This window comes from Centrocercus urophasianus, unplaced genomic scaffold, assembly GCF_019232065.1.
Source record: "Centrocercus urophasianus isolate 14NV4802_14NV808 unplaced genomic scaffold, USGS_Curo_1.0 seq_62, whole genome shotgun sequence".
Classification (NCBI taxonomy): Eukaryota; Metazoa; Chordata; class Aves; order Galliformes; family Phasianidae; genus Centrocercus; species Centrocercus urophasianus.
This window is the reverse complement of record NW_024885222.1, coordinates 147,440-171,854: the sequence shown is the minus strand read 5'-3', so window position 1 is coordinate 171,854 and position 24,415 is coordinate 147,440. Positions and strand designations below refer to the sequence as shown.

The 24,415-nt window shown below is 53.9% G+C and overlaps 4 protein-coding genes across 5 annotated transcripts; 2 read left to right on the top strand and 2 right to left on the bottom strand.

Moving 5' to 3' along the window:
* Positions 1-2,757: 2,757 nt before the first annotated feature.
* WNK4 (WNK lysine deficient protein kinase 4) lies at positions 2,758-14,352 on the top strand. 2 transcript variants are annotated; one of them, XM_042836647.1, is made up of 20 exons: positions 2,758-3,514; positions 7,763-7,935; positions 8,279-8,499; positions 8,576-8,733; positions 9,144-9,232; positions 9,386-9,605; positions 9,681-10,005; positions 10,164-10,294; positions 10,368-10,435; positions 10,522-10,663; positions 10,733-10,849; positions 10,923-11,078; positions 11,330-11,387; positions 11,486-11,605; positions 11,745-12,283; positions 12,496-12,592; positions 12,679-13,084; positions 13,223-13,425; positions 13,535-13,632; positions 13,712-14,352. In XM_042836647.1, exons 1-20 carry the CDS (start codon positions 2,837-2,839, stop codon positions 14,015-14,017), a joined length of 4,305 nt encoding a protein of 1,434 aa, XP_042692581.1. In that variant the 5' UTR covers positions 2,758-2,836; the 3' UTR covers positions 14,018-14,352. The 2 variants fall into 2 exon arrangements, with proteins under 2 accessions (XP_042692581.1, XP_042692582.1); XM_042836648.1 differs by having other exon boundaries at positions 13,709-13,800.
* Positions 14,353-14,511: 159 nt separating this feature from the next.
* Positions 14,512-15,111, bottom strand: LOC122170054 (cytochrome c oxidase assembly factor 3 homolog, mitochondrial). The gene is made up of 2 exons (XM_042836649.1): positions 14,896-15,111; positions 14,512-14,825 (listed from the first exon to the last, which is right to left on the bottom strand). The coding sequence occupies exons 1-2, from the start codon at positions 15,095-15,097 to the stop codon at positions 14,713-14,715; spliced, it is 315 nt and encodes a 104-aa protein (XP_042692583.1). The 5' UTR covers positions 15,098-15,111; the 3' UTR covers positions 14,512-14,712.
* Positions 15,112-15,342: 231 nt separating this feature from the next.
* Positions 15,343-19,923, top strand: CNTD1 (cyclin N-terminal domain containing 1). Its single transcript, XM_042836607.1, has 6 exons — positions 15,343-15,679; positions 15,799-15,874; positions 16,072-16,240; positions 16,712-16,874; positions 17,347-17,491; positions 17,871-19,923. Exons 1-6 carry the CDS (start codon positions 15,508-15,510, stop codon positions 18,073-18,075), a joined length of 930 nt encoding a protein of 309 aa, XP_042692541.1. The 5' UTR covers positions 15,343-15,507; the 3' UTR covers positions 18,076-19,923.
* On the bottom strand, positions 19,539-24,218 carry BECN1 (beclin 1). The gene is made up of 11 exons (XM_042836600.1): positions 24,072-24,218; positions 23,935-23,999; positions 23,807-23,865; positions 23,330-23,420; positions 22,866-23,002; positions 22,242-22,436; positions 21,888-22,034; positions 21,271-21,420; positions 21,118-21,178; positions 20,490-20,632; positions 19,539-20,145 (listed from the first exon to the last, which is right to left on the bottom strand). The coding sequence occupies exons 1-11, from the start codon at positions 24,196-24,198 to the stop codon at positions 19,977-19,979; spliced, it is 1,344 nt and encodes a 447-aa protein (XP_042692534.1). The 5' UTR covers positions 24,199-24,218; the 3' UTR covers positions 19,539-19,976.
* Positions 24,219-24,415: the final 197 nt, after the last annotated feature.

Genomic DNA, 24,415 nt, shown 5'->3' with positions numbered 1-24,415 from the left:
TCAGGGCTATAGATAATGCCAGAACAAGGCAAAGAACAGGAGATGTGTTCGTTGCCATGCACAACAGATGCTGTCTCAGGCAGCCTCCCCTGTGCCCACTGCTGCAGCCACCCCTGTGAGCTGCTGATGCAGACAGGGTGTTGTGGTCTGCACTGCTGCAGAGAGTGCCCTGAGTTCCATCAGCAATGCTGCCCAGAGCCTTGCAGAGCAAATTCTGCATCCCAGGGCCGGGAAGTAGCGGCAGCCAATCCATGTGACTTCAGCAGATTGTGGGGCCGTGGCAGTGGAGCCATGCGGGTCCCCATCTCTGGGCTTTGAGGTCACAGCCAACGTCTGGATGTGCTGATTAGGGCTCATGGGCTGGGGCAAGGTGGAGCATGGGGGGCTGGTGCTGAGATAAGGTGCTATCGGGCTGTGCACATTTGGGTTCTGGTGTTTGTGGGAGGGAACAAGTTGAGAGGGTATTTAATTTCATGCAGCTAGTTAGAAGCAAGAGTTGCTTCAGTTTGATAAATTTATGAGTTGGGATGAATGTGCATGCAGGTCAGATCTGTGACTCTGGGCTAAGGAAATCCTCAGCAGTTATCTGCCTGGGGCTGCAGCTGCTGAGGTTGCAGTGCTGTCTCTTCCTGCGGGTCTGTGCCATAGGGTATGGGGCACACTGAGCTGAAAAGGAGGTCCCTGCAGGTGTGGGGAGCTGAAGCCAACAGGAAACATTCCCTCCAGCACTCCTTCTCTCAGCCCCTCCTGGGGGGCTGCTCAGCTCCTGCTACAGCCCTTGCAGGCACACACTACATTTGGCCCCAGCCCCTCTGTTATCCCATCCTGAGTTTTAGGCTCGGAACAGAGAAATTCTGGCACATCTTGCTGGAATTGTTCTTTGATGAGCGATCTAATCCTGAGCAGAGAGATTGCAGTCCCCTGCTCTTTTCCCAGCAGCCAAATGCACGTGGAAATGCTGAATGGCCTGATTGCAGCAGCTGCCCAAAGCACAGGCCTGGCACCAACACCCGGAGCCAGGAGAAATGTCACCCTGATAACGTGCAGGCGCTGCATGTGTTTGCTGAGCACTGAGAAGGGGCTGACTGTGGACGGGAACCTCCTGCTTTCAGCACTGGCCCAGCTGCAGCGTGGTGTCCTGGGATGTGTTGGAGGGCACTTGCACCTCTTTGCAAGGTCACCTGCTACTGCTCAGCCCATGGTGCTCCTGCAGCTGCAGGGAAGAGGAAATGCTTCCAATGCTCATTGCAGAGGTGTGGGAGGAAAATATAAAGGCAGCCTCGTGCCCAATTTCCTCTCTGCAGGAGCCTCACCTGGGACGCTCATTCCCTGCTCCTCTGGGACATTTCAAGGCATCTCATTTCATGATGAAAACACGATAAAGGGACATGACCCTACTGGAAATGAGACCAAGAGCCCTGCCTGGCTCTGCATGTTGTACCCTTGCTGAAGAGCACAGGCTGCCTGCCAGCCTTCGCCGCATCCCAGTGACCTGGCAGGGCCTGGACTGGGGCTGGAAGCACTTCAGGGCTGCACCGCTTGCTGGGCCTGAGAAACACTGGGCACAGTTCAGGACTGTCGCTGGGTATGGTGCATCTGAACTGTAGGTGTTGTTTGTGGAATTGAATCATATTTTACAACGCAAAAGCCTCCCATACCTGGTCCGGTGCAGTGCTGCCCGTGGCAGCCCATCTGCCATCCTTGGCAGCCATTGCTGGAAAGATGCTGCTGCCTGGCACGGGGTATGTGCACCAAGCACATCCTGCAGCCTCCAGGGTGTGTTCTCCCAGAAAGGGGCCCTGGATACACTCTTGAGTGCAAGGCTGGATCAGAGTGCAATCACTGCTTTCTGCCAGCCTGTACTGCAAGAGTGTTCTGCAAGCGTGTGGAGATGCAGACCAATTTTCCCTTCCTGGAGATTTCATCCAGTCCTCTTCCTAGGTGAACAGGGCTGAGTGGACGGGGCACTGTGCAGGTACAAAGGTCTGCCTGTGAGCAGTGGGCTGTGCAGCCTACCCAGGACTTCTGTGGAAACATTTCAATAGATGCTTCTCCATGCATCCAGCTGGACTGGGGGATTTGCGTGGCTGCGGGTGACAACAGCTGGATCCTGCATGCACCGTGTTTGATGCACTGTGTTTGCACTTTAAATCTGCGCAAAGGACATGGCTGTGTTAACATTTCAGTCCTCCCCTTAATGTTTCCTGTATTGCTGAGTAGAAACAATCTGACCTTAGGGAAAAGAAATTAACGCAAGAATCGATTGCTTTGTATTTTGTGTAAACAACTTTACAGGGTAGAACAACCTCATCATTTACACTGTAGAGACAACAAGCTTTTGTGCAGGCTCCTAGTGAGCGTGCAGCTGAAGGACACATGCATATTTTATATTTGTGTGACCCTCATTTCAGGAGCGCACCCAGTTGTAAACCCTGAGAGCAACGGCTGTCTCGGAGTGCGGGATTCAATAGCACGGCAGTGCCCAGGACGGGAGAAGCTTCAGACACAGGCACTGCTCTGAAACTTCACAGCTACAGCTCTGAGAGCGGCTGAAGCAAACACTTCCCCACAGTCCGATTTGGCCCTGCATCATCTGGACCCTGCGTGGACCCATCGCTGCTGGAGCGAGGGAGGGTGGGATCACCCCAGCCCTGCCCAGACACGGGGTTTGGGGTCGAGGTGGGCACTGTCCGGGGGAGCTCCTGGGGCTGGCGGTGCGCGGTGCCCGTCCCACTGCTCGCTCCGCTGTCCGTTCTGGTGCCCGGTGCCCACCCCAGGACCTGATGCCTCTCGGCTCCCAGCGCACATCCAGGTGAGCGTCCCGGTGCTCTCTCTGATGCTTGGCCCCGTGCCTACGCCAGCGCTCGCTCCGGTTCCCTTGACGCTGTCAATGCCCACCCCGGTGCCCTTCCTGGTGCCGGAGCCGCCTGAGCAGCGGGGTCTGGGGGGCGGTGGCCTCGCGGAGGCGGCGCCGTGCCGGGGAGGGTCCGGTGCCGCTGGGCGTGGCCACGCCGGTGCCGGGGCCCGTGCCGGGGCTCGGGGCGCTCCTGTTTGCAGGGCGGCGGTGCGGGGTGCGAAGCTGCGGGAGTCGATGCTGACCGTCGAACTCGCCGCCGCTGGAACCATGTCCCAGCCCGAGGCGGAGCGGGCAGGCGGCGGCTCCGCGGTGGAGCCGGGGCTCCCCGGTAGGGCACCGCACCGTAACCGCGGCCGGAGGCCCTCGGGACGAGACTCCCGCCGCGCTTCCTCCCGCTTCAACCGGCGGAGTTCGGTGGAACTGGAGCTGCTGGGCTACCCGGGGCCGAGCGTGGGGTCACCGCCGCCGCCGGGCACCGCGGCTCACCGTGAGCCGGAGGAGACGGAGAGCGAGGAGGTGGAGACGCGCGCCGTGGCCACTTCTCCCGACGGCCGATTCCTCAAGTTCGACATCGAGATTGGCCGGGGCTCCTTCAAAACCGTCTACAAGGGGCTGGACACGGAGACAACAGTGGAGGTGGCGTGGTGCGAGCTGCAGGTACGAGGGCAGGGTGCGCACCTGCGGCACGGCACGGCACAGCTTGGAATGGCACAGCCCGGGTAGGGGGACTCAGGGAGGCAGGGACCCCCGGTGCCTCCGCAACGCACTCAGCACTCTCCGCTGCAGCAGTGGGGCCAGAAACGTGGGGGAGGTTTGGACTCCTCGTGCGCTATCGCTGCCCCGGGACTCGGCTCCGTGCTTGGCTCCGTGCTCATCGGCCCTCCCACCGTCGCACGCTGTTTTCCCGTTGCTGTGTCACTGCCTGAGCTACAGAGCAGTCAGAGCGCTCATGGAGTGCCTGCAGCCCCTGCCGCAGCGCCAGCCCTGCTTGGGGGAAAATCTGTGCTGCACCCCACTACTTTTTGGGTGTTCATTAGCTCACAGATCGCCCTTTGGAAGGGCAGACCGTAGGGGAGCTGTCTCAGTGCCGGAGCTGGCTTGGAGGTGTGCTTCGATAGCTCTCAGAATGCTCTGGGGCACGTGCTCCAGGTAGCCGGGGGCTGGGTGCGAAAAGGTTCGGGGTACAGCATGTCCTTACTGCTTGTCAGCTGCTTGTCCTTGGTTGAAGTGGTGCCTGTGGGCCACCCACATGTGGTTTCTATGATGCTTCCAGGTGCTGTCTGCTAACAGCATCTGGACCTATGGCTTCCCATGTGTCTCAGCTTCCCGATCTCCTCCCCCACTGCTCCCCAACAGCAGGATGTGATGCTAGGCAGCTGAGGACAGTGGTAGAGGTACTGCTCCTGTGATGCCTCCTCCCCTTCTGCACATGCTGGGAGCAATCCTGCCTGTGGCAGTAAGGCTGCGCGAGCGGAGCCCGGTAGTGGGGCTCCAGATTTCTCCTTGCAGCCCCCAGGGAGGGGCTTTGGTGAAGTCCAAAGTCTCCAGCAGATTCTTGCCCCGGGGGTGGCTGCTGCAGCCGGAAGGTCCAAGTCCTTGTTTACAGAGAAAAACATGTCTTGCAAGTTTGTTGTCTTGTTCCTAAAGCCTTGGTGCGGCCACATGGGATGGCTGCAGCCCAGTAATGCAAGAAGAGATCCTTTAGATAGTGGTGCATGACTTTGGAGGGGTGACTACAGCCTGTGAGAGGAGGATGTGGTTCTCCTCAGTATTGTGAGATGGGGCGACTGCTTCAGAGAGCCCAGAGCCACTCAGAACTCCTCTTTTGCTATGCCCGCATTCCCTTGTAGGACCTCTGAGCTCCTGGGTGTGCCCTGCAGTGCCAGAAGCCACAGCTCTGTGCTGGTGAGGGCAGCATCTCTGGTGGAAGTGACTTCCTCCAGAAGAGCCACTCATGCCCAACGCATCCCACCTGGCTGCCTCATGACCCTGCATGCCCAGCCTGTGTGCCCCACTGTGCCCCAGTCACAGCCATGCCAGATCCCGGAGCTAACAGCACAGCTTGGTACTTGAGTGCTCTGTGCTGGGCTGTGTCCCTTTGCATGCCCAGTGTCCCTAACCAGGGTGTCTGTGGGGATTGGACTGCAGTCCCGAGCACCTGCCCTGCAGCAGGGGCTCTGCCTGTGTTCTGAGTTCTGCTTGCAGCTGGGCTGGCACCGTGTGCCAGTGACATTCAGGTCCCTGGAGATGAGAGCAACACCCTCTGGCTGGAGCAAAGACAGCTCCAAAGCGTCCCCCTCTGCTCTTTATTCAGTGTATCTCGTCCCCAAGTGCACATCCAATGAAAGTCTGGCAGCACATAAGCTGTCAAAGCTTGTTTTTTTTCAGCAATCGTGCAAAGAATCAGACACTGTGACACAAATACAGGATTTGGAACCGCAAATAAAAATGGTTGTGGTTCTGCCCTTTTAAAAATAGCTTTGTCCCTTGTCTTTCACAGTTCTCCTTTTATTGCCTTTAAAATATAAATGAACACCTAACCTCAGCCCTGAATGCAGTTCCGGTCCCAGGAGCCTCATCCAGCCGCCGTGGTGCCTCCCAGACCCAAATCCCGGCTCTTGTCCCAGCCCTGCCTCACCGCCAGGTTGCCCAGTGCCTTTTCTCTGCCTTCCTGTAAGACCCCCTGGGGACCTCTTTGTCCCCGCTGCCCACAGCCTGTGCAGTGCTGTCTGTCCCTGCATCCCACAGACCCGCCGTGACCTGTTTATGCTTTCCAGCTTTAGATTTGAGACTATTTCTGTTAGATGCTGAGGGTTGGGGAAAAGGAGGAAACAGGGAGGAAACCAGAGGCCCAGAGTGGGATTAGCTGTAAATATGTTGCCAATGCATAGTTTTTCAGTGGGGACCCTTCTGGAGGATTGCAGGAGCCGCCCCGTGTGGTTGGTGCTGCCATGCCACCAGAAATCTGCCCTGGATCCTGTGCTGGTGGGAGGCTGAGAGCTGAGTGGGGGTTGCTTGACGGGGATCTGGGGGTTTGGGAATGGAGCAGGTGCTTGTGCTCGTGCAGGATCACTGGGAGAAGAAGGGGGTGCTCTTGGATTCCTGTGTGGATGCAGGGGCTGCGTCTTCAGGGCTTTGAGTGCCCAGTACCTGAACCATTCCCACTGAGCACCTCTGCAGATATCCCTGGGTGCCCCCCTTCCTGGATGTGACTCTCAGCTCTGCCCAATGTAGTCTTTCACTGATTGATGCTGCTGGGACCCTCTGGCTGAGGTGAGCAGCACAGGAGTGCCATGGGCACTGCTCCAGCTGGGCATTGCCTCACACTTCGGTGAACCTCTGCACCTTCCTCCTCACCTCCATCTGGCCCCAGCTCTGCAGTTAGCCCTGTTGGGCATGCTAACAGCCATCTCCTGGCCCTGGGACGGGGCAGGACTGTTTCCCCAGCACTCCACTGCCACCCCCAGCGTCCTCCTCTTCTTCATCAGGAGGTGCCTGCTAGGAAAGAACACTATGTCCCGGGCCGACAGCTCTGCTGGCAGCCCCAGCTGTACACTGTGTGCTGCCCTGCACTGCAATCCCAGTCTGAGTGGCTCCTGTGTGGCAGGGACCGTGCTGGGCACTGCTCCCCGTGCATGGCAGGGCAGGGCAGAGCCCTTGGGGTGCCTGGTTCCCTCTTTGGAATGGTGCTGGGGACGAATCCATCACAGGCTTGAGGGAAGAGTGGGGCTCCCTTGAGCCTTGCTTCAGGCTCTCTGTGGGACATGTCTGCATGCCATCTTGTCCCCCCTCATCGGACTCAGGGAGCCACAGTGACAGTCCTTGAGTCCTGGCCACAGCCTGCACGGCTGCCCCTTGCCCTGCAGCTCCATGGGGTGCAGCTGAGCCCCTGAGCTCCTTGCAGCTCTCCAGTTGGATGGTGGTGGGCTGGGGGGGCAGAGTGTGTGCTGGTCAGCTCAGGGGCCTTGGGCGCTGTTTTCCTCTCTGGCTATGAAAGATCCCATTCATCCACTGTAGCAAGGCTCAAGTTCTCCTCTGGGCTGAGCTGGGTCCCTGAGCATGTATTAAAGAAGAGAGGGGATTATGAAGCAGCTCCAGCCCAGCCGTGGGGCCAGTTATGATGCAATGAAAATATTACAAAAGCTGCCTGGGCTGTTGGATGGTGGCTGCCAGCCAAGGAACCGTGCATGGGGCGGGCAGCACCCGGCAATGGGGGCACCTCATAAACACTGTTGGCACTGCAGCCACCTGGGCTCTTGGGACTCTGTGCCAGCTCCTGGGTTCTGTGCTCCTCGGTCCCTTTGGCTCTATGCTGAGTCGTTGCACCAGGGCGGTGCTGTGGGGTGCAGGGTGAGAGGCAAGATCTTGCTCCTCCTTCATCCCCCGTTCTGCTGTAGAGGGCTGCGTCCTCCCTGCAGACCTGCTCAGTGCCTGTGTCAGTGCTCTTTGGCTTCCACTTTAATTAACTCTAGCTGGAGGAACATGGAAAAACCTGGGCTGGAGCCTCCCACGCCTGCTTTCCCCAACAAAGGCCTCATTGAAGAGGGCCGGCTCCCTGCCATGAAGGTGCCCAGTGCCTGAAGCTGCTGTGTGCAGTGGAGGCAGGAGCTGCCCAGGATAGGGGCAGATGGGTCTGCACGAGGCAGACCTGGCAGTGTGGGGCTTGCAATGCCTATTCTGGCAGTGGGCACCATAGGGGAGCAGAGCGCAATGGCTGCGGGGCTGGGCAGGGTGGGTTTCACATGGGCAACTCAGCACAGGGGGATCTTCAGCCATCCCTCCCCAGCCTAACGGGCGAGGCAAGCGGCTCCATCGAGCCATGCGTTAGGCTGAGCGCAGGGAGGGGGGTGGGATGTGGCAGCCCCACAGCCCCGTGCCCCATCTCACTACCCACTGCCCCCGCAGACACGGAAGCTGTCCAAGACAGAGCGGCAGCGCTTCAGTGAGGAGGTGGAGATGCTGAAGGGGCTGCAGCATCCCAACATTGTTCGCTTCTACGACTCCTGGAAGTCGTCTGTCAAAGGGCAGATCTGCATTGTGCTGGTCACTGAGCTAATGACATCTGGCACCCTTAAGACGTGAGTGGGGGCTGCTGGATTGGAGCGTGCAGGGAAAGAGAGGTGGGGGAGGGCTCTGCTTGGAGTGATGGCCAGCACATGGGCTGGGGGGCCCCAGGGAGTCACATGGCAGTGCTCACCCCTGGCTCCCACTGCACTCCTGGCACCGGCAGCTTGGCTCGGATTTGGCAGCGTTTTCTGTGTTGCCTTTGCAGAACTTGCCTGGGGAGGGGGCACAGGGAGCCCCTGGCTGTTGCGTGCCCTTTACAGCTCGGTGGTGGTGGTGGGATTGTGGTCAGGCATGGGGCATGGCTCTGCATCAGTGCCTGTGGAGTGCTCTGGTGCCAGCCCTGTCCCCTCGCAGCTATCTGAAGCGGTTCAAGGAGATGAAGCTGAAAGTACTGCAGCGCTGGAGCCGTCAGATTCTCAAAGGGCTGCACTTCCTGCACACTCGCTCACCCCCCATCATCCACCGTGACCTCAAGTGCGACAACATCTTCATCACCGGCCCCACCGGCTCCGTCAAGATCGGGGACCTGGGGCTGGCCACGCTCAAGCGTGCCTCCTTCGCCAAGAGTGTGATAGGTGGGATGGGGGCCTGGGGGACGTGGAGGCACATGTGGGAACAGGCGCATTGCTGAGCCATGCTATGTGCCCCCAGGAACCCCTGAATTCATGGCCCCGGAGATGTATGAGGAGAAGTACGATGAAGCGGTGGATGTGTACGCCTTCGGGATGTGCATGCTGGAGATGGCCACCTCGGAGTACCCCTACTCGGAGTGCCAGAACGCTGCCCAGATCTACCGCAAGGTCACCTCAGTGAGTGCCTCAGGGCTGGAGGAAGGGGCAGTGTGGTAGGAGCTGCTGGACCTTGCTGCTCCTGAGGTACTCCACTTGGCAGGTTATGCAAGAAGCTAAAATTAGGCTGGGAGGTGAGAGCGTGCTCAGCTCTGCAAACTTTGCCAGAGCCAGCAGAGGGTAGAGACGCCCATGTGCCTCACCCCGTGCACTCATAGGGTGGAACGGAGCTGCTTGGCTGCTCTGTCCCCAGGGCATCGTGGCTGGCCCGGCCAGACCCAGCCAGCTCCTGCCTTCTGGGCTGGAGGCCCAGTGCTGGATCCAGCTGTCAAGCAGGGTCTGGCCCCACAGGGCACTGTCTTAGGGTCACCACGGCACCCTGCAGCTGCAGCCCGGAGGTTTCCTGATGGGTGCTGTCTCCTCCTGCCCAGGGCCTGAAGCCCAGCAGCTTCTACAAGGTGAAGGTGCCTGAGTTGAAGGAGATCATCGAGGGCTGCATTCGCATGGATAAGGACGAAAGGTGCGAGAGACTGGGAGAGGACACGGTGCTGCAGAACCCTGCCCTGAGTGTCTGCACCCCTGAGTGCACCCACACACAGACCCTCTGCCCTATCCCTTGCTGCCACCCAGAGCAATGCGCTGTGAGCCCACACTGAGCAGTGCTTTCCTCCAGATACACCATCCAGGACCTGCTGGAGCACTCCTTCTTCCAGGAGGACACAGGGGTGCATGTGGAGCTGGCTGAGGAGGATGATGGCATTAAGTCAGGGCTCAAGCTGTGGCTGCGGATGGATGACACAAAGAAGCTGCATGGCAAGTACAAGGACAACAATGCCATCGAGTTTCTCTTCGAGCTCTACAAGGATGTGGCAGAGGAGGTGGCTCAGGAAATGGTGGGTGCTGCAGGGTGGAGGGGATGGGACACTGTGGGGATCTCTGCAGACCGATACACCTCCACTCCTGTGCAGGTCGTCCTGGGCTTTGTCTGTGAGGCTGACTACAAGCTGGTGGCGAAGGCGGTGCGGGACCGCGTGGTTGCCATCAAGCGCAAGCGGGAGAAACTGAAGCGTGCGCAGGATGTGGTGCCACAGGCTGAGCTTGGGCAGCCGCCGGGCGTCCTGCAGCTGTTGGAGGACCTCAAGTCCCCACTGGCACCAGGCATCCCTGCACCTGCCCCAGCCACCACCGGCTCCAGGGACTCTGTTTTCAGCAGCACCTTCCCACCAGAGCCTGAGGAACCTGAGGCTGACCAGCACTTCGTGTACCGGCACACGAGCTACTCCTCGGCCACCTGTATGTAGGCACAGGGAAGCAGACATGGGGCTCTCCCGCTCCTCCAGCCACACCTGTGCATCGCACCCCAAGGCTGTGTTTACTAAAGGGGAACTGAGAGCTGGGGTTCCCCTTTAGTAAGCACAGCTGGCCATGCTCACATGTGCACTTGTTTTCAGCTGACTGTGAAACAGATGGCTACTTGAGCTCCTCTGGCTTTCTCGACTCCCCAGATGTGTCTCATCGCAGTGCTTCAATGGGGACTCCCACTAGCCCCCCACCCACCCGCTCCACACGTTGCTTCCCCACGGTGAGCTCATGAGGCTGGGAGGGTTGGGGTAGCAGCGGTGGTGGCACTGGTTCACAGTATCCCCTCCCCACAGAGCATCGCAGTGCAGCTACCCTCTGAGCGCCTGCCCACAGCCAGCGGCTTCTCTTCTCCAGTGGACAGGTAAGCACTGGGATCCTGGGCTGGAGCTGTCTAGGAAGGGGGCTGCAGGTGGGGACAGCCACACTCACGTACGGGGTGTCATGCAGCTATGCCTCGGATGTGGCATCGGGCATGAGCGACGGCTGCGAGGGGCTCTCTGCTGGTGAGCAGAGCAGCAAGCTGCCAGCCAAGCGGGCAGTGGGGAGGCTGCAGCGACGCAGAGCCCGGTCCCGGCTGCGCATCACCAATGTAAGTGCCGTTGTGTCAGGGTGAAATGCATCCCTGCTGCCTCTGCTGAGCCCTCCATGCTGCATGCAGATCTCCGACAAGAACGATCGGGTGGTGGAGTGCCAGCTGCAGACCTACAACAACAAGATGGTGACATTCAAGTTCGACCTGGATGGGGACAACCCAGAGGAAATCGCAGCTGTCATGGTGAGTGCAGGACTTGGATAAGGGTGGGGAAAGGGCAGCCATGGTTCTGATCATCACCACACTGCCCCACCAGGTCCACAATGAGTTCATCCTCAAGTCGGAGCAGGACAGCTTCATCCACCGCATTCAGGACATCATCCACCGTGTGGAGACTCTGCTGCGCAAGGACGGGCAAAGCGCGTCCGAGCTGCCCGAGAGCCCCGAGGCTGAGTGTGTCACCGGCCATCCTGTGAGTGCCTGGTCCCAGCCCCCCACGCTGGGACCCCGAGTGTGGCTGGGGGTTGGCTGGTGCTGGAGCAGACGCTGTGGGTGCTGAATCTTTCCAGCCCCAGCAAGAGCAGCCCTGCAGCTCCGGGTCATGGTGCTGTCTGCATGACAGAACTGAGGCTCTTGTCCCTGCTTGCAGTGGAGATGGGCTGGGGATCGGTCATGCTTTGGTTCAGCTTGTTCCAGCACTGAGCTCAGCTTCTCTTTCTCCAGCAGGCAGAGCTGCAGCTTCAGGAGCTGTCACACTCCATCTCCTCCTCCTCACTCAGTGGTACGTCCTCACCTCTGTGTGAGCTCTTCCTGCACCCCCGGCTGAGCCAGGAGGGTTCTGGGAGGCCTAGATGGGCTAAGTGTGCCCTTGTGCCACAGACCTGGGCTGCACCAGCCCCAGCACCTCGCTCCAGTCACCCACCCTGCCAGCGCCGAGCAGCTCCCCATTGGAGAATGACCTCTCCAGCCCTGCAGAGCCACTGCCGGGCTCCCCTGCAGGTACTAGGCCTGGCAGGGCAGCACTTTCTCTACCCAGGACTCCCAGCCATAGCCCTGCCAGCTGCAGCACCTTTGCCAGACTTGCAGTGGCACAGTGCTTGGGGCTGCTCCCTGCTCCTGATGCTTCTCTTTCCTGCAGGCTCGGCGCAGCCCTGGCCTCTCATCTCATCATCTCCATCCTGGATGACAGCATCACCGGTGCTCCTACAGACACCCCCAGGCTCTTCAGGAATGTCTGTTCCCCCTGCTCTGCCAGTCCCCTCATCCCCCATCCCCAGTGGACCCAGGAGTCCCATGAGCCCCCCCGTGACCAGCACACCCTGGTCCCCAGCCACCCCCCTCCTGTCCTTGGCCAATGTCTTTTCCCTGGCAGTGATGAGCGTGGCCCACACGCTACTGCCTGCTGTCTCCTCCATTGCCAGCTCAGGTGGGCACCTCTACCCCCCGCTGCTGCCTCGGCCACAGAATCTCGTCCTTGGGCCCCCACGCTTCGTTTACCCTGACCCTGCCAGTATGGCAAAATCCTCCCTGTCTTGCAGCGGGCCTCTGGGGGCTGACGTCCCTGCTATGGAGGGGCCCGTGCCATTCTCTCCTCCGACAGCAGTTCCTCTGTGCCCCACCGGAGGTCCCTTGACGATGCCAAGCACAGTCATGCCAGGGAGCCCCGAGGGCAGCACAGTGAGTGTGGGGCTCTGTGGAGCCGTTTGATGTGGGCCTTAATGCTTGTGTGCTGGGTTGGTGATGGGACACAGAGCCCTGCAGCACGGAGATGCTCCAGCGCAGAGACAGCCGTGAGAAGCTGGGAGGGCTGAGCAGGCCAAAGGTCACAGCTGTGGGAGCAAAAGCAGAGGTACTGTAGTGGTATAGTGACAGCATACGGGTGCCTGCAGGTGCCGTTTGTCTCCCTCAAGCCCGATCACCCACTCATCGTCTCAGAGTCGCCAGCATCCAGTGTGCCCAAGGCCCGGCTGTCACCCATCAATGAAGGTGAGGTGGGGAAAGGACTGTGCCCACAGGGGCACTGCAGCATCCCTGGCATCCCACTCACCCCAGGCCCCATGGATTCCCCCCAGAAGCCAAGCCCCAGATCCTGGGCCGCTTCCAGGTGACACCATCCAAGGAGCCAGCTGTCACATCCCCAGTGCTGGGCAGCAGTGAGAGCAAGCAGCACGGCACAGAGTTGGCGGTGAGCAGCTCTCTGCTGCCCACCACCTCTGGCACAGGAAGCAGCACAAGCAGCAACTCTGACTCAGAGCTGGAGATGGCAGTGCAGAACCCTGAGGAGGAGGCAGTAGCTGAGGAGGGGACAGCAGTGCCGGCAGAGAGTGACCGGGAGGGCCCTGGGGAGGAGAGTGCTCCGCAGACGGTGCTGAGCCAGGTATGGCTGAGCCAGTCCCGCAGCTTGTCCTATGTGAGCAGCGATGACAGTGAGAGCGAGGACGAGGAGATCTGGGAGGAGCTGCAGACCCTGCGCCAAAAGTGAGCAGCCCCATAGTGAGCTCGTGGCTTCCTGTGCACACCAGGGGTGGGGAGCTGTGCTCATTAAGGCAGAAGGACGATGCCCTTTTGCAGGTCACCCTATGTACACGAGGCTCAGCTCCCATTCTCTTTCCCAAGGCACTTGGCTGAAGTACAGCTGCTGCAAAGCACCCAGAAGAAGGAGATTGAGGAACTGTACCTGCGGATGGGGAAGCAGCCCCCGCTGGGCATCGTCTCCCCTGCTGCCATGCTCTCCAGCCGCCAGCGCCGCCTCTCCAAGGGCAGTTTCAACCCCTCCCGCCGCAACAGCTTGCAGCGCCTGGAGTTGGCGCAGCCCCCAGGTACAGCCCCAGTGATACCTGCAACTCCCAGCTAGGATGGGGCTCCCAAGGCTGAGCCTGTGTGAGGCACAGCTCAGTGCACCCACTCAGGACCAAACTGTCCCAGCAGGAATCATGCGCCGGAATTCACTGAGTGGCAGCAGCACTGGCTCCCAGGAGCAGCGGCTGAGCAAGGGCGTGACATTTGCAGATGATTTCAGCTGGATGGTAAGGGGTAAGGGGTTGGTAACAGCCCTGCGGCACTCCCAGCCTGCCCCAGCTCATCAGCACCTCTCTCCCACAGTAGCCAGCTGGCCAGGAGTTACTTCATGAGCTACCTCAACAGTGTGCCTGCTGCCCCCGTAAGGGGGTGAGAGAGCCTCTGCACCATCTGGAAGGATGGTGGGCACTCACCTCGGGAAGCCTGGCCCTTTGCCATTCTGAACCCTATCAAGACTTCACTGTTGGCACCTGCTGCTTCTGCACCAGACAGAGGGCTGTCCCCACACTTGTCCGATATGCTCTTTCCTGTGTGCCCCAGCCCTGTCTCATCGCAGTGGCACACAGCCATTTGCTTGAGCTTGGCCCCAGAAGCAGGAGGGATGAGTGCTGACACTGCTCATAGCATCACTGTGCTGCACTTTGCTCCTGGCTCCCAGAGCAGAACTGAACACCCCTTGCATCCACTTCACCCCTGCCACCGCGCTGTCCTCCAACCATCCTTCAGTCCACGCGCACAACCCAGGGCCACCTCACAGCTTCACATCCGGCTCCCCAGCTGCTGTCCATGGCTCAAAGTGCCACTTTCCTCTTGCAAGCTGCCAGGACCAAAGCTGGCTCCAGAGCAAGATGATGCCACCCTCAAACCCCTAAAAAATGACAGCCCAGTGCATTTTGTTACAAACTGAAGTCTAGAAAGTGTTTTCATAAATACAGATTAAATACCAAGCATGTCTGTCTGTGTCTATGCAGTTGGGGTTCATGCAAATTTGAGTCAGATGATAAAAACAAAAAATGGAGAATCCCCCCTACATCTGCAGGTGTCCAGGGGCTGTGAGACCCCAAGTGGAATTCTGGTCACCAGGTGACGTAGCAGCAAGCATCAACCCAGGCTCTAGACATGTTTATTGTGCAAAGGCAGCAGGAGCCCGATCCCATTCTGAGAACATGTCCCTAGCCAGGACCCCACTGTGCTCTGGGACAAAAGGCCCTGCCTGCAGGGTGTCCTGACACTGTAACGAGTAGCACGGCCACGCAGGCTCCACGCGACTCCGGTCTCCTCGAGGCCGTCGCCGGGCCAGGCCGGGCTCAGCTCGCAGCACTCTTCTGCCGCTCCCAGGCCCGTGCCCGCGCCGCCTCCGCTTCCTGCTCCAGCTCGTCCAGAAACTGCTCCTGCGACACGGAGTAGAAGGTATACCCGTCTGCGGAAGGGGTTAAGGAACACAACAGCCCTCCGCAGCCCATACAGCCCGCCCTCCGCCTGCAGGATACAGATGCCCGCGGTGACCACGCCGATGCCGAGGGCCAGCAACACGTTGCGGCTGCGGAGCTGGCGCTGCAAGGCGCGCTGACGCTGGGCGCGCTCCACCTGCGCCATGAAGCGGCGCTGCTCAGGGCTCAGCCCCGGCTCCCGCTCCGGGTCAATGCGCCGCGCAAACGCCGCCTCCCCGACAGGCTCCCTCGGCTCCGCCATCTTCCCTACCGCGACTTCCGGTAGCGCAGTGACGCCACATCCGTCCGGGAAGCGGGCCAATCGGAAAGGAGCGCGGGAACACCAGCGGTCTGAGGCGGAGCGTCGAGTGATTGGCTGGCGCCGGAACGTGGAGGGCCGTAGAGGGCGCGTTGTGATTGGTGGAGACGCTCCCTCAGGCAGGAACCGTATGCACGTGCCAAGGCGGGACGCGCTCTGCCGGTAGGGCTGCGTCTGCGCCGCGCGCCCCGGGGCTCCTTCCGGAGGCTGCGGGTGGGTCTTCCACTTTCCGGCCGGTCTTCCCAGGCCGTAAGGGCTGCCTCTGCCTGGTTTTGTGTGGCTTTTGGCATTGGTAGTTGTGAAGGGTTACTGCCGTTACTACAGCCCTCAAAGTTTCAGATGCAAATTGCTAAATGCTGTCCCGGGTGCCAGTATCATCCAGATTCTCCAGCCCAGATCCGCTCTTTGGTGAAGTTGCTCCTGAGATCATCGAGGACACACTGATCCAGCTGGCCATGGAGAATGAGCAGCACCTCAGCGTGCTGCCCGGCCCTGTGGGCTGCTTCAGGGAGGCACGTGCTGTGGGTGAGGTGCTGCACAGCCACCACTGGCTCCTGCATCACTGGACTGCTGTACAGCTGTGTCTGCTGGCTGAAGTTTGCTGCAATTAGGTGGTTGGTTTTTTTTTTGTCTGTTTCTTCCAGAATTTATATTCCTTCTGTCTGAAAAATGGCACCTGCACCAACCAGCAAGGTATCAAGCAGTAGAGCTACTTGAAAGGTAAGAAAATGCTGAGCACTTCTCATCTCTAATGCAATTGACACCATGCGTACCCTTTGCTGGTCACTCAAACTATATGTTTTTTGTATCTGGAGCTTCGTCTCTTCAATGATAATTTAGATCTATAGCTATACATGTACTGTGTACATACAGAACTGCTTGTCTTCATTTTTCCTTACTAGCAATGTTTCTTGTAGGTTTATGATCAAGCAAGTAGAACAAATCTGTACGTCCCCCCGACAGAACGTCACAGGCGGTGAAGAAGGCAGAAGCCAGAGCTCTCTGCAAGAACAGATCTATGACACATTTGTCCTACGGCTGGTGTCGTGCATTCAGCTTGCGAGCAAACTTTCCTTACACTATAATGTAACCTATATGAGCCTTTTACAGCTGCATTTTCAGTATTGTAGAAAAGTATATAACCTCTCTAAGTAATACATTTTCTCTCTGAAAATCAGCAGTGATAGCAACACAAAGGATAGCAAAATGAGGCCCCAGTCTCTTGCATTTCAGGCAGATTAATTGTAACTCATCTTGTAAAAATGTATCAGGAAATGTTCCCAGTACAGGTCAGGAAGAAAGTACAGGCAGCTGGAAATCCCAGCCTGTGGCTGTCAGAACACAGAGAGCTATAAAGAGCTCGTCTGGCGACCGTGTGTGTGGGTATAGAGAACCTAAGGGAAAATTCTGAGCTGTATTTCTCAAGCCAGTTTGAAAGGCATGTTGGGCAGCTGTGGGAGCATGCAGTATCAACACCACAATGGTTTGTGCTTAAACTCAACGGGAGGAGTAAAGCAATGAGGACACAATAGTGTGGTTTTTTTTTTTTCCTCTTAGGCAGTTAACAGTGACACAGCTGTAAAATTTCTGCAATCCTTAAAATACTCATACACTAAACAAGAGTTGCTTGAGTCAGAGCTTGCTGTTTTGGAAACTCTGCAGTTCCAGATCAATGTGTCGACTCCACTGGCTTACATTGAACTGCTTCTAGAGGTTTTAGGTAAGAGCATTATTAAGAGAGAATGGTAAGGAATTTTAAGAGCAACAGAGCTATTACTGCACGATAGCTATCTGAAACGAAATGTCCCATGTTACATGTCTTTTCTTACTATGAAGGCATGTGAAACTTCTCAGACTTGACCTTTCAGATGAGAATTTGTCTATAGTAGAATCTGCAGGGTGTTGTCTGACAGCCAGTCCTGTCCCATTCAATAAAAGGTTGCTTTAAATTCACTAAACTTAGTACAAGAACACATTTTCTAAAATGACTTACCATTTACTTTGCCCAGGTCTGACAACCTGAATTTCAGGAGTGTAATGGCACTGAGATTGAGAGGGCCCTGTGGCATTCAGAAACAAGGGGCAGTTGTCACAAAACATCTGTACTCTTCACTTGCAGTAACTAATGCTTCTTTCTAACTCAATTTGTTGATCCTAAATGTTTGGGTAATTGTGTATGATCTCTACATCAGGACATAATGGCTGCTTACTTCCTGCAAGACCGCTGCATCAGATGTGCATACAACTACTAGACTTCTTCTATCTTAAAAGAGATACCATCTATGACACTTTACTGAGTATTGCCATTGAGAATTTGACACCAAGTGAACTGCAGATGTAAGTGGCTTACATTAATTAAAACCTTACAAAAGCATACTACTATAATTCTCATTATGCTGGGTTTTTTTCTTGTCGTCTTTTCTGACATCTGTTTTTAAGTATCTTAATTTGGGAAGCTTTCAATATTGTTGATGAAGCATAATATACCAGTTCAAAACAACATGCTTCACCACTTTGCCCTTTGCTTTAAGGGCAAGCTAGGGAAGTGTTTAACTTCATGTTAAAAATCCAGCTTCGGTACTGTTAATTAAGGTTAATAGTATCAAGCTTTATTTGGACTGACTATACAAGCTAAAATGTCTGCAGGCTGTACAAAGATTTCCAGTGTTCTTGAACTAGCATCGTTTTACACCGTTACATGCTTTTACTTGTGCAGAGCAAAGTTCTTGATAGTAAAGGAAGATTTAATGCTCTTGGCAGTTGGAATCATCAGCACAAGTGCTTTCGTGTTAAACCCTGAGCACTGGAAGAAGGTACAGTCATTTCCAAACAAATTACCTCTATGTGTGGGGAAAAAAGTGAAGGTTATTTATATATTTAAGAACAGACAGAGGTTGGTAGACTACTGGGAGAGAAAGTGACATCCTTTGGTTTATTCGCAGGAAGTGTGCATGGTTTTATAAGATAGGTCAGAGGGCACAAAGGCAGTTCAGCAGCAAGGCTTGTGCTGGTGTTACCATCAGCTTATCCTCCTGCCTCAGCTTTTGTACAGCTCGAACTCAGTGAGTCAGTTTCGTTGACAACCGGACAATTTTCTGCCCAAGCTGCTACTGAATAATAAGCAGTGCATTGCAGAAAGCAGCTTTTTCATTTTATTCCTTTAGTAGAGGCAATTCATTTAAAAAACAAACAAGAACAAAAAAACCCACCCCTTGCTCTGACATACAGAAAGGTTTTGACTTAAGTCAAAAACACGACTTGGGTTTGTGGAGCATTATTATTCTTAGATATGGGTAGGGCTAAGAAGTAGCTCTGTAAATTAATGTATTTTAGGCACTGTAAATAAGTGGGGTTTTTTTGGTTTTTGGTTTTTTTTTTTTTTTTTCCTAAGGTTGTGGAACATCTAAACTGTATTACTGGCATTACTTCACAAAGTATCTCGGAGTTTTCATATGCAGTACTGAAACACGTTATTGGCAGCATCACTCCAAAACAGCCCCACAGGAGGTAGAAGAAAAATGCCAAAGACTAGAATTATGCCTTTTATATACAGCTATCCTCTGTATCTATTAGTTAGTTTGTTAGTAGCAAAGTTACTCTTTTGATGGTATTTCACCTCCTGTGATACTACACAGGGCACCCAAATTGATTTTCTTTTGATTTTGAATACCATGTCTGTTCTGTAATACTTCATTTGCTATGTTTAAGTTAGAAAAGCTTGTTCTTCCAGGCTACGCACTCGCGCCGTGAAGACAGGTACACAGGAACAAAGCAGTGTTTAGAACACCTTTTTCAGCTCCAAAAGCTTTATTTTAAGAGCTACATTTAACTTACTGAATACGTTTTGTTTGAAAACTGTAAGGAGTCTTAATTTGAAAAAGCATTAATGTGAATGTTATTCAGCTTGGTCATCAGTATTGCTACAAGTTCACAAGCTCAGTTGTTACAAACCGGGCTGTACTGTGCTGCTGGTTCAAAAACTAACTGCTGTTTCAGACAGCTTGCTGCAGCCAGGTTGCTTGTCAGTTTTCCCTTTGCCAGTGGTCAGAGGCTTGTTTGCTCTTGCCTTCAGCAAGCCAGCTAGCTGGGCAGTGTTGTGGAAAGAAAAACTCTCACCTGTTTTGAAAGCTGAGTGCAGTTGTCAAGGCAGCAGGTGCCTGTTCAGCATAACTGCATAAGTGCTGAGGGATGCTTAGGCTGTGACTAGTGTTAGATGAACGCAATCTCAGGGTAGAACGGGCTGTTTTATCTTTGGTGTTACTCAGTGCACCTCTGTGCAGTAACACGCTACAGCAAGTATTACAAATAGGTGATATCACTGTAGTAACGGTATTTTGCAGTTTCAAACCCTTGTAAAGTTCAGTGGCAAAAAGAAATGTAGATATGACTTAGAAAATATTTATTTTAAGCTGTACTTCTTCAGTGACCAAACAGACTTTCCATGCGTTTTTCCACAGTAGTCCCTGTTAGAAACATTTCATTTTTCTAACCCCTGTTTTGTTAAGCTGTAACAGTAGTATCAAACTCGCTGGCATTTTGAAGTTTGACAGTAACTTATATACATATCTATAAACATCCAAAATGCCAGTTTAATGTTTATTCAGTAGCTGATTTTTTTTCAAATTCAGTTCAGCTCAATTATATAATTTTACCTATTGCTTTTCTACATACTACTTGCAATAACGTTTTTTTTTTATTTTTTAAATAAAGTGTCTTGTGAATTTTTGGTATTGTAAACATTTTGTACTGGTTAGTATTCAGAGACTTCTTACTTTGAGTTTCTCCAATAAAATGCAGATGCTTTACAGTTGCCTTGACATGGTTATTTGTTATAGAATTGGGATGAGACCCAGGCAAGACCCCACTTCAGGTTAGTTAGCATGAATTTTAGTGCTTTTGTCCATTGCTCCTCAGAGTTAAATTGTGTTTTAATAGAGTAAGAACCACCGCTGCCACCTGTATCTTCAATCTTTCCTTTCTCCACGTCCATCCTGTATCACAAAGATTATTAAGAAGTTACTAGAGCAAGCATTTAATTTCAATGTAGTGTTAAGTTCTGATCTTTAAATCTGATACTCACATTCTTTGTACGTTATAATATTTTGTTTTTAAAAGAAATGCAGCAAGCCTCAGACTTCCTCACTTGAGGAACTAGCCTTAAATCTCAGACTTATAGCAAGGGTGATAATCCTGCACACTACAAAGAACATGAAATGATCTCCAAAAGACAGGACTGCAAAGCAAGCAGTGCTGTGGACAGGTCCAGAGGTCAGCTAACAGTGCTAAGTGGGACACCATACAATGTGGTAATTTGATGTTATTTGGCAACACTTACCTATAAGGCAAACAAAACCGAGTTTCACCTTTTTCCACTTCCTCTTTAAACTGCTGCACACAGTCCAAGAAAGCCACCATCGCATGGTCAAATTTATTGTCCCAAAAGAACCTTAGGCCTCCAGAACAATACAAGGGTAGCTCCTGGGGGAAAAAAAAAATTAAAAAAAATTCAGGCACCTTAAGCTTTCACTTTAGATGCTGTCATTACAAATCTTTAGTCTGTATGAGGCTTAAATTTAGGATGCTTACTACAGTAGTTTGTAGCATGTAACAGCTGCAGTTTGTCTCATGCTAAGCATGCTACGTGAATGTTAGTGGTTATCGAGAGAAGACTTGAGTTCCTTATCACCAACAATCTTCCCAAATCAAATGAACTTCCTCTGACCAGCTGCTCTGTGAATGTAAGAGTCCGGCCTTTTTTAATGCTCCTGGATGGCAGAGTCAGTGGCTTGATATGACATGGAGTGAAACACTATGTGTTGAAAGCAGAGTAGCCAGCTCTCCTATGCCATAAATTCATAAAGGTGTACTCTCAAGAGCAGACTTAGTCTTCTGTGTCCTTCAATATGAGCAGGGATCTGAGATGTTCCAGGTCTATTTTCTGCAACTCGTGCAGAATTACTTACCTTCGATTTGTCTGTGAGGGACTCTAAATACGAGTGGTTGCCATACGGTACAAGGCGGTATCTGAAAGGACATGCAGTTCATGGGCAGGTGAGTCTAAAAGTCTTTATCCAGGTTGTAAGTGAAATGTGAAATGCAAATTATATTGCATATACCTTTGAAACTTCAGGCCCATTTTGTTAGCAAGGGCATGCAGTAACAGCACAGTCTGCCCCCAGGCTGCATTGATCTCATTCCATTCTACAGGAACACTGGGGAGACGGCCAAGTCTGAAGTTATTTATTGTGCCAAACTGACCACTGTGCCTGTGATAAGAGGAATTATAAAAAAGTGCACGAGGGCAGGAACAGCTTTTAGCATGCTAACCAAACAAGGGCAACCTACAAACAGCTACAGAACACGCTACCAATCACGCAGAATGAAGGTTTGAGGACCCTGATTTGAAAGTATATATAAATATCACCAATGTTTTGCTTTCTATGAAGTTCCTTTGGGAAAACAAAAACAAGCTGCATGCTCTCTGAAGCCTGACAGAAATTTGGCCAGCACAACAGCTGCCTGCTGGTTAACATGGTTAGCAGAGCCATTTTGCAGGCTCCTCACACACATCTGCAAACTGCAGCAAATCTATGAGATGCCACTAGTGGGAGATGGGTCCATTTTCTGCAGCACAACTTGACTAGCACCCCTTCTGTCAAAAGCAGTTTTATTTAAATGGTTCTATATTGCAGAATCTTAGCAAACTGAAGCAATATTCCAGTGTCTACGTTACCAGATGTGGAAAGTTGCATTGAACACATTAGTTTTCTTTAATTTATCCAGTTGCATCTGAGCATAACGCATTTGGTTCTCCACACTTTTCAGCTCATCATCTAGCTCCAGCTGTTGTCTCTTAAATTCACAGTATTCTTTCTGATACCTTCAAATAAAATCAAGACAAGAAATGCTAGGTACAAGGCTCTTACAGGAAAGAATGTAAGTGCTCACATGATATGCTAGAATTATTTTGGCGTGTCCAGCTTCAGTTTTGCCAAGAACAAGCTTTGTGCATTTGGGCATTAGTCATAGGTTTCCATACTTTATAATTTCATTTATCTGCCAGCAACTGCAGTTGCAGTTCACTCACTGAGCTTCTTCCTGCTCCAGTCGCTCCGCCTCTGCCCTGACTCTTTCAAAGTCTTCAGCCACAACCTTGCGGTTCTTCTCAACATCCTCTAGCTCCTGAATCAGTTGCTCTTCTTCCAGTGCAAGTTCTTTCAGTTCTGTCTGCAGTTTCTCCTTATCATCCTCATTCATTTTTTCCAGTATCTCCAGACATCTCCTGGTAGGACAGTTACATGGTTATAAGCATGGAGACCCTGAAAAGGCCCTCTGACAATACTTTGTAGTTCTATGACAGGCCCTGCATGCGAGTAGAAGTACAATCACAAACTCCAATCTTACAAGTGCATCGGCTGTATCAGTGGAACAAGGTGGTGATGGAGGACCTGCTGCTGCCTGTGAATAACTGCGGAGTATGTGGATCTCACAGTGAGTGCTCCCACCTGGCACCTTGGGCAGGTGGGGTCTGTCACTCCAGTGAGTGCACAGACTTCAGTTTGAGATCCTCAGAAGTAAGCGCTTAATCTCAGTCAAACAAAGTGCTAAAGTCCAGAGCTTCCATTGCTGGCTATGGAAAGCGAGATAAGCCTATTTTTCCCTAGCTTCCAACTAAGCCAACTGATTTCCTGACCAATTCCATATTACTCACTTGTAGTTCTGGCATTCATTCTCTGTGATATTAAGCTGTGTGTCTAGCTGGTCTAGCAGAGTATCTGTGCACTCCTCACACAGGGGGTGATCCACATCCGTCTGCCCAGACATGATATCAAAGAGATCTCCGGTAACCTGGAGGAGAAATTCACCATTAGTTCAAGCAAAGCTTCAGACAGCTGCCAGTTGCTTCCCAGCAGATGGGCTTGTGGCTCTTCATCTGACAGAGTATTTTAAGAGATTAAGTCTTGATTAAAAATAAGCCAGTTATGCTTACTTAACTATTCATTCTCAAAAATATTTGAAGGCCAATGCCATGACAAACTTTGCACTTCAACCCCTTCACAGTGTCTAGAAAAACTAATGCTATAGTCATGGAGTCATAGAATATTTAGGGAGAAAAAGATCTCTGAGGTCATCAAGTCTAAAGTACCCAAGTTTACCAGCTCGAGTACAACTTGCCTTCAGTCTTCTGCTGAGGTTTTCCATCGTGCCTCCATCTGATGCCTCTCCAATCAGCGTGAAGCTGTTGGCGCTTTCTGTTGACATCATTCTTGGAAAGAATTTTACCGAGAATTGAATGCGGAGGGCTTAACGGAACCAGGCTGTGCACGAGACTTAGATCTAGGGCAGTTCTCAGGAAGGAAGAACACAGACAACACACCAGAAAAACGGCTGAGGGGACAGGAGTCAAAGGAGCTCTACCAAGCCTGTTTTGTGTTAACCCACAACTAACTAAGTGTCCTCAGTATATTTACGGGGCTTTAAAGGGCTGTTCCTGAGTGCGTTTCAGAGCCCACGGAAAACACTTCCAGAAGCAGGCTTCAAAAGTCTCCGCGCGATCCGAGGCACACAGCACCCCTCCCACAGCGCTGCCCGCCCCCCGGCCCAAGGCAGGCACGGCGCGGCGCGTCCACCAGCTCTGCCCTGGCCGCATACCTGGCTGGCGGGATGAACCTCCTGGAGACGCCGTCCTGCCGACCCTCCGCGAAGGCCTCCTGCAGGGAAAGGCACCGCCGTTACCGGGTCCGCGGTGCGGCCGCGTCCCGCCCGTTCCCTCCTCGTACCTCGCTCAGGGCGCTCTCCTCCTGCGCATCCCCGGGCCGGGCAGGCGCAGCGGTCAGCAGCGGCGCTACGGGAGAAAAGCTGTCAGCGCCCGGCGCTGCCCAGTCGGCCCGTCCCACCCCCCGCGCTGTGCCGGTACCGGTGAGCTCCTGGATGGTGAGCCGGTCGAGGATCTTGAAGGAGGTATCGAGCTTCAGCGGCTGGCTGCAGCGCTGGCACACGAAGCTGACCTGCGTGGTGCAGGCGGGCGCCCGCCCGCCCTCCATGCCGTTCCGCTCCGCTCAGCCCCTCGTCCGCACCACCGCCATCGTCTCCGCCGGACGTGACGCACAGCCCGGCAAGGTCCTAGCAGGCGTGTGGAAGCCCCGATGGCGGCCATTTTCTTTTCCACGTTCCCCTCTATTTCCTTCCTGCCAGCTGCCAGGACCCGGCGGCGCGGTCAGGCGGGGAGCGAGCGAGCTGCTATTGGCAGCACGCGGCGTG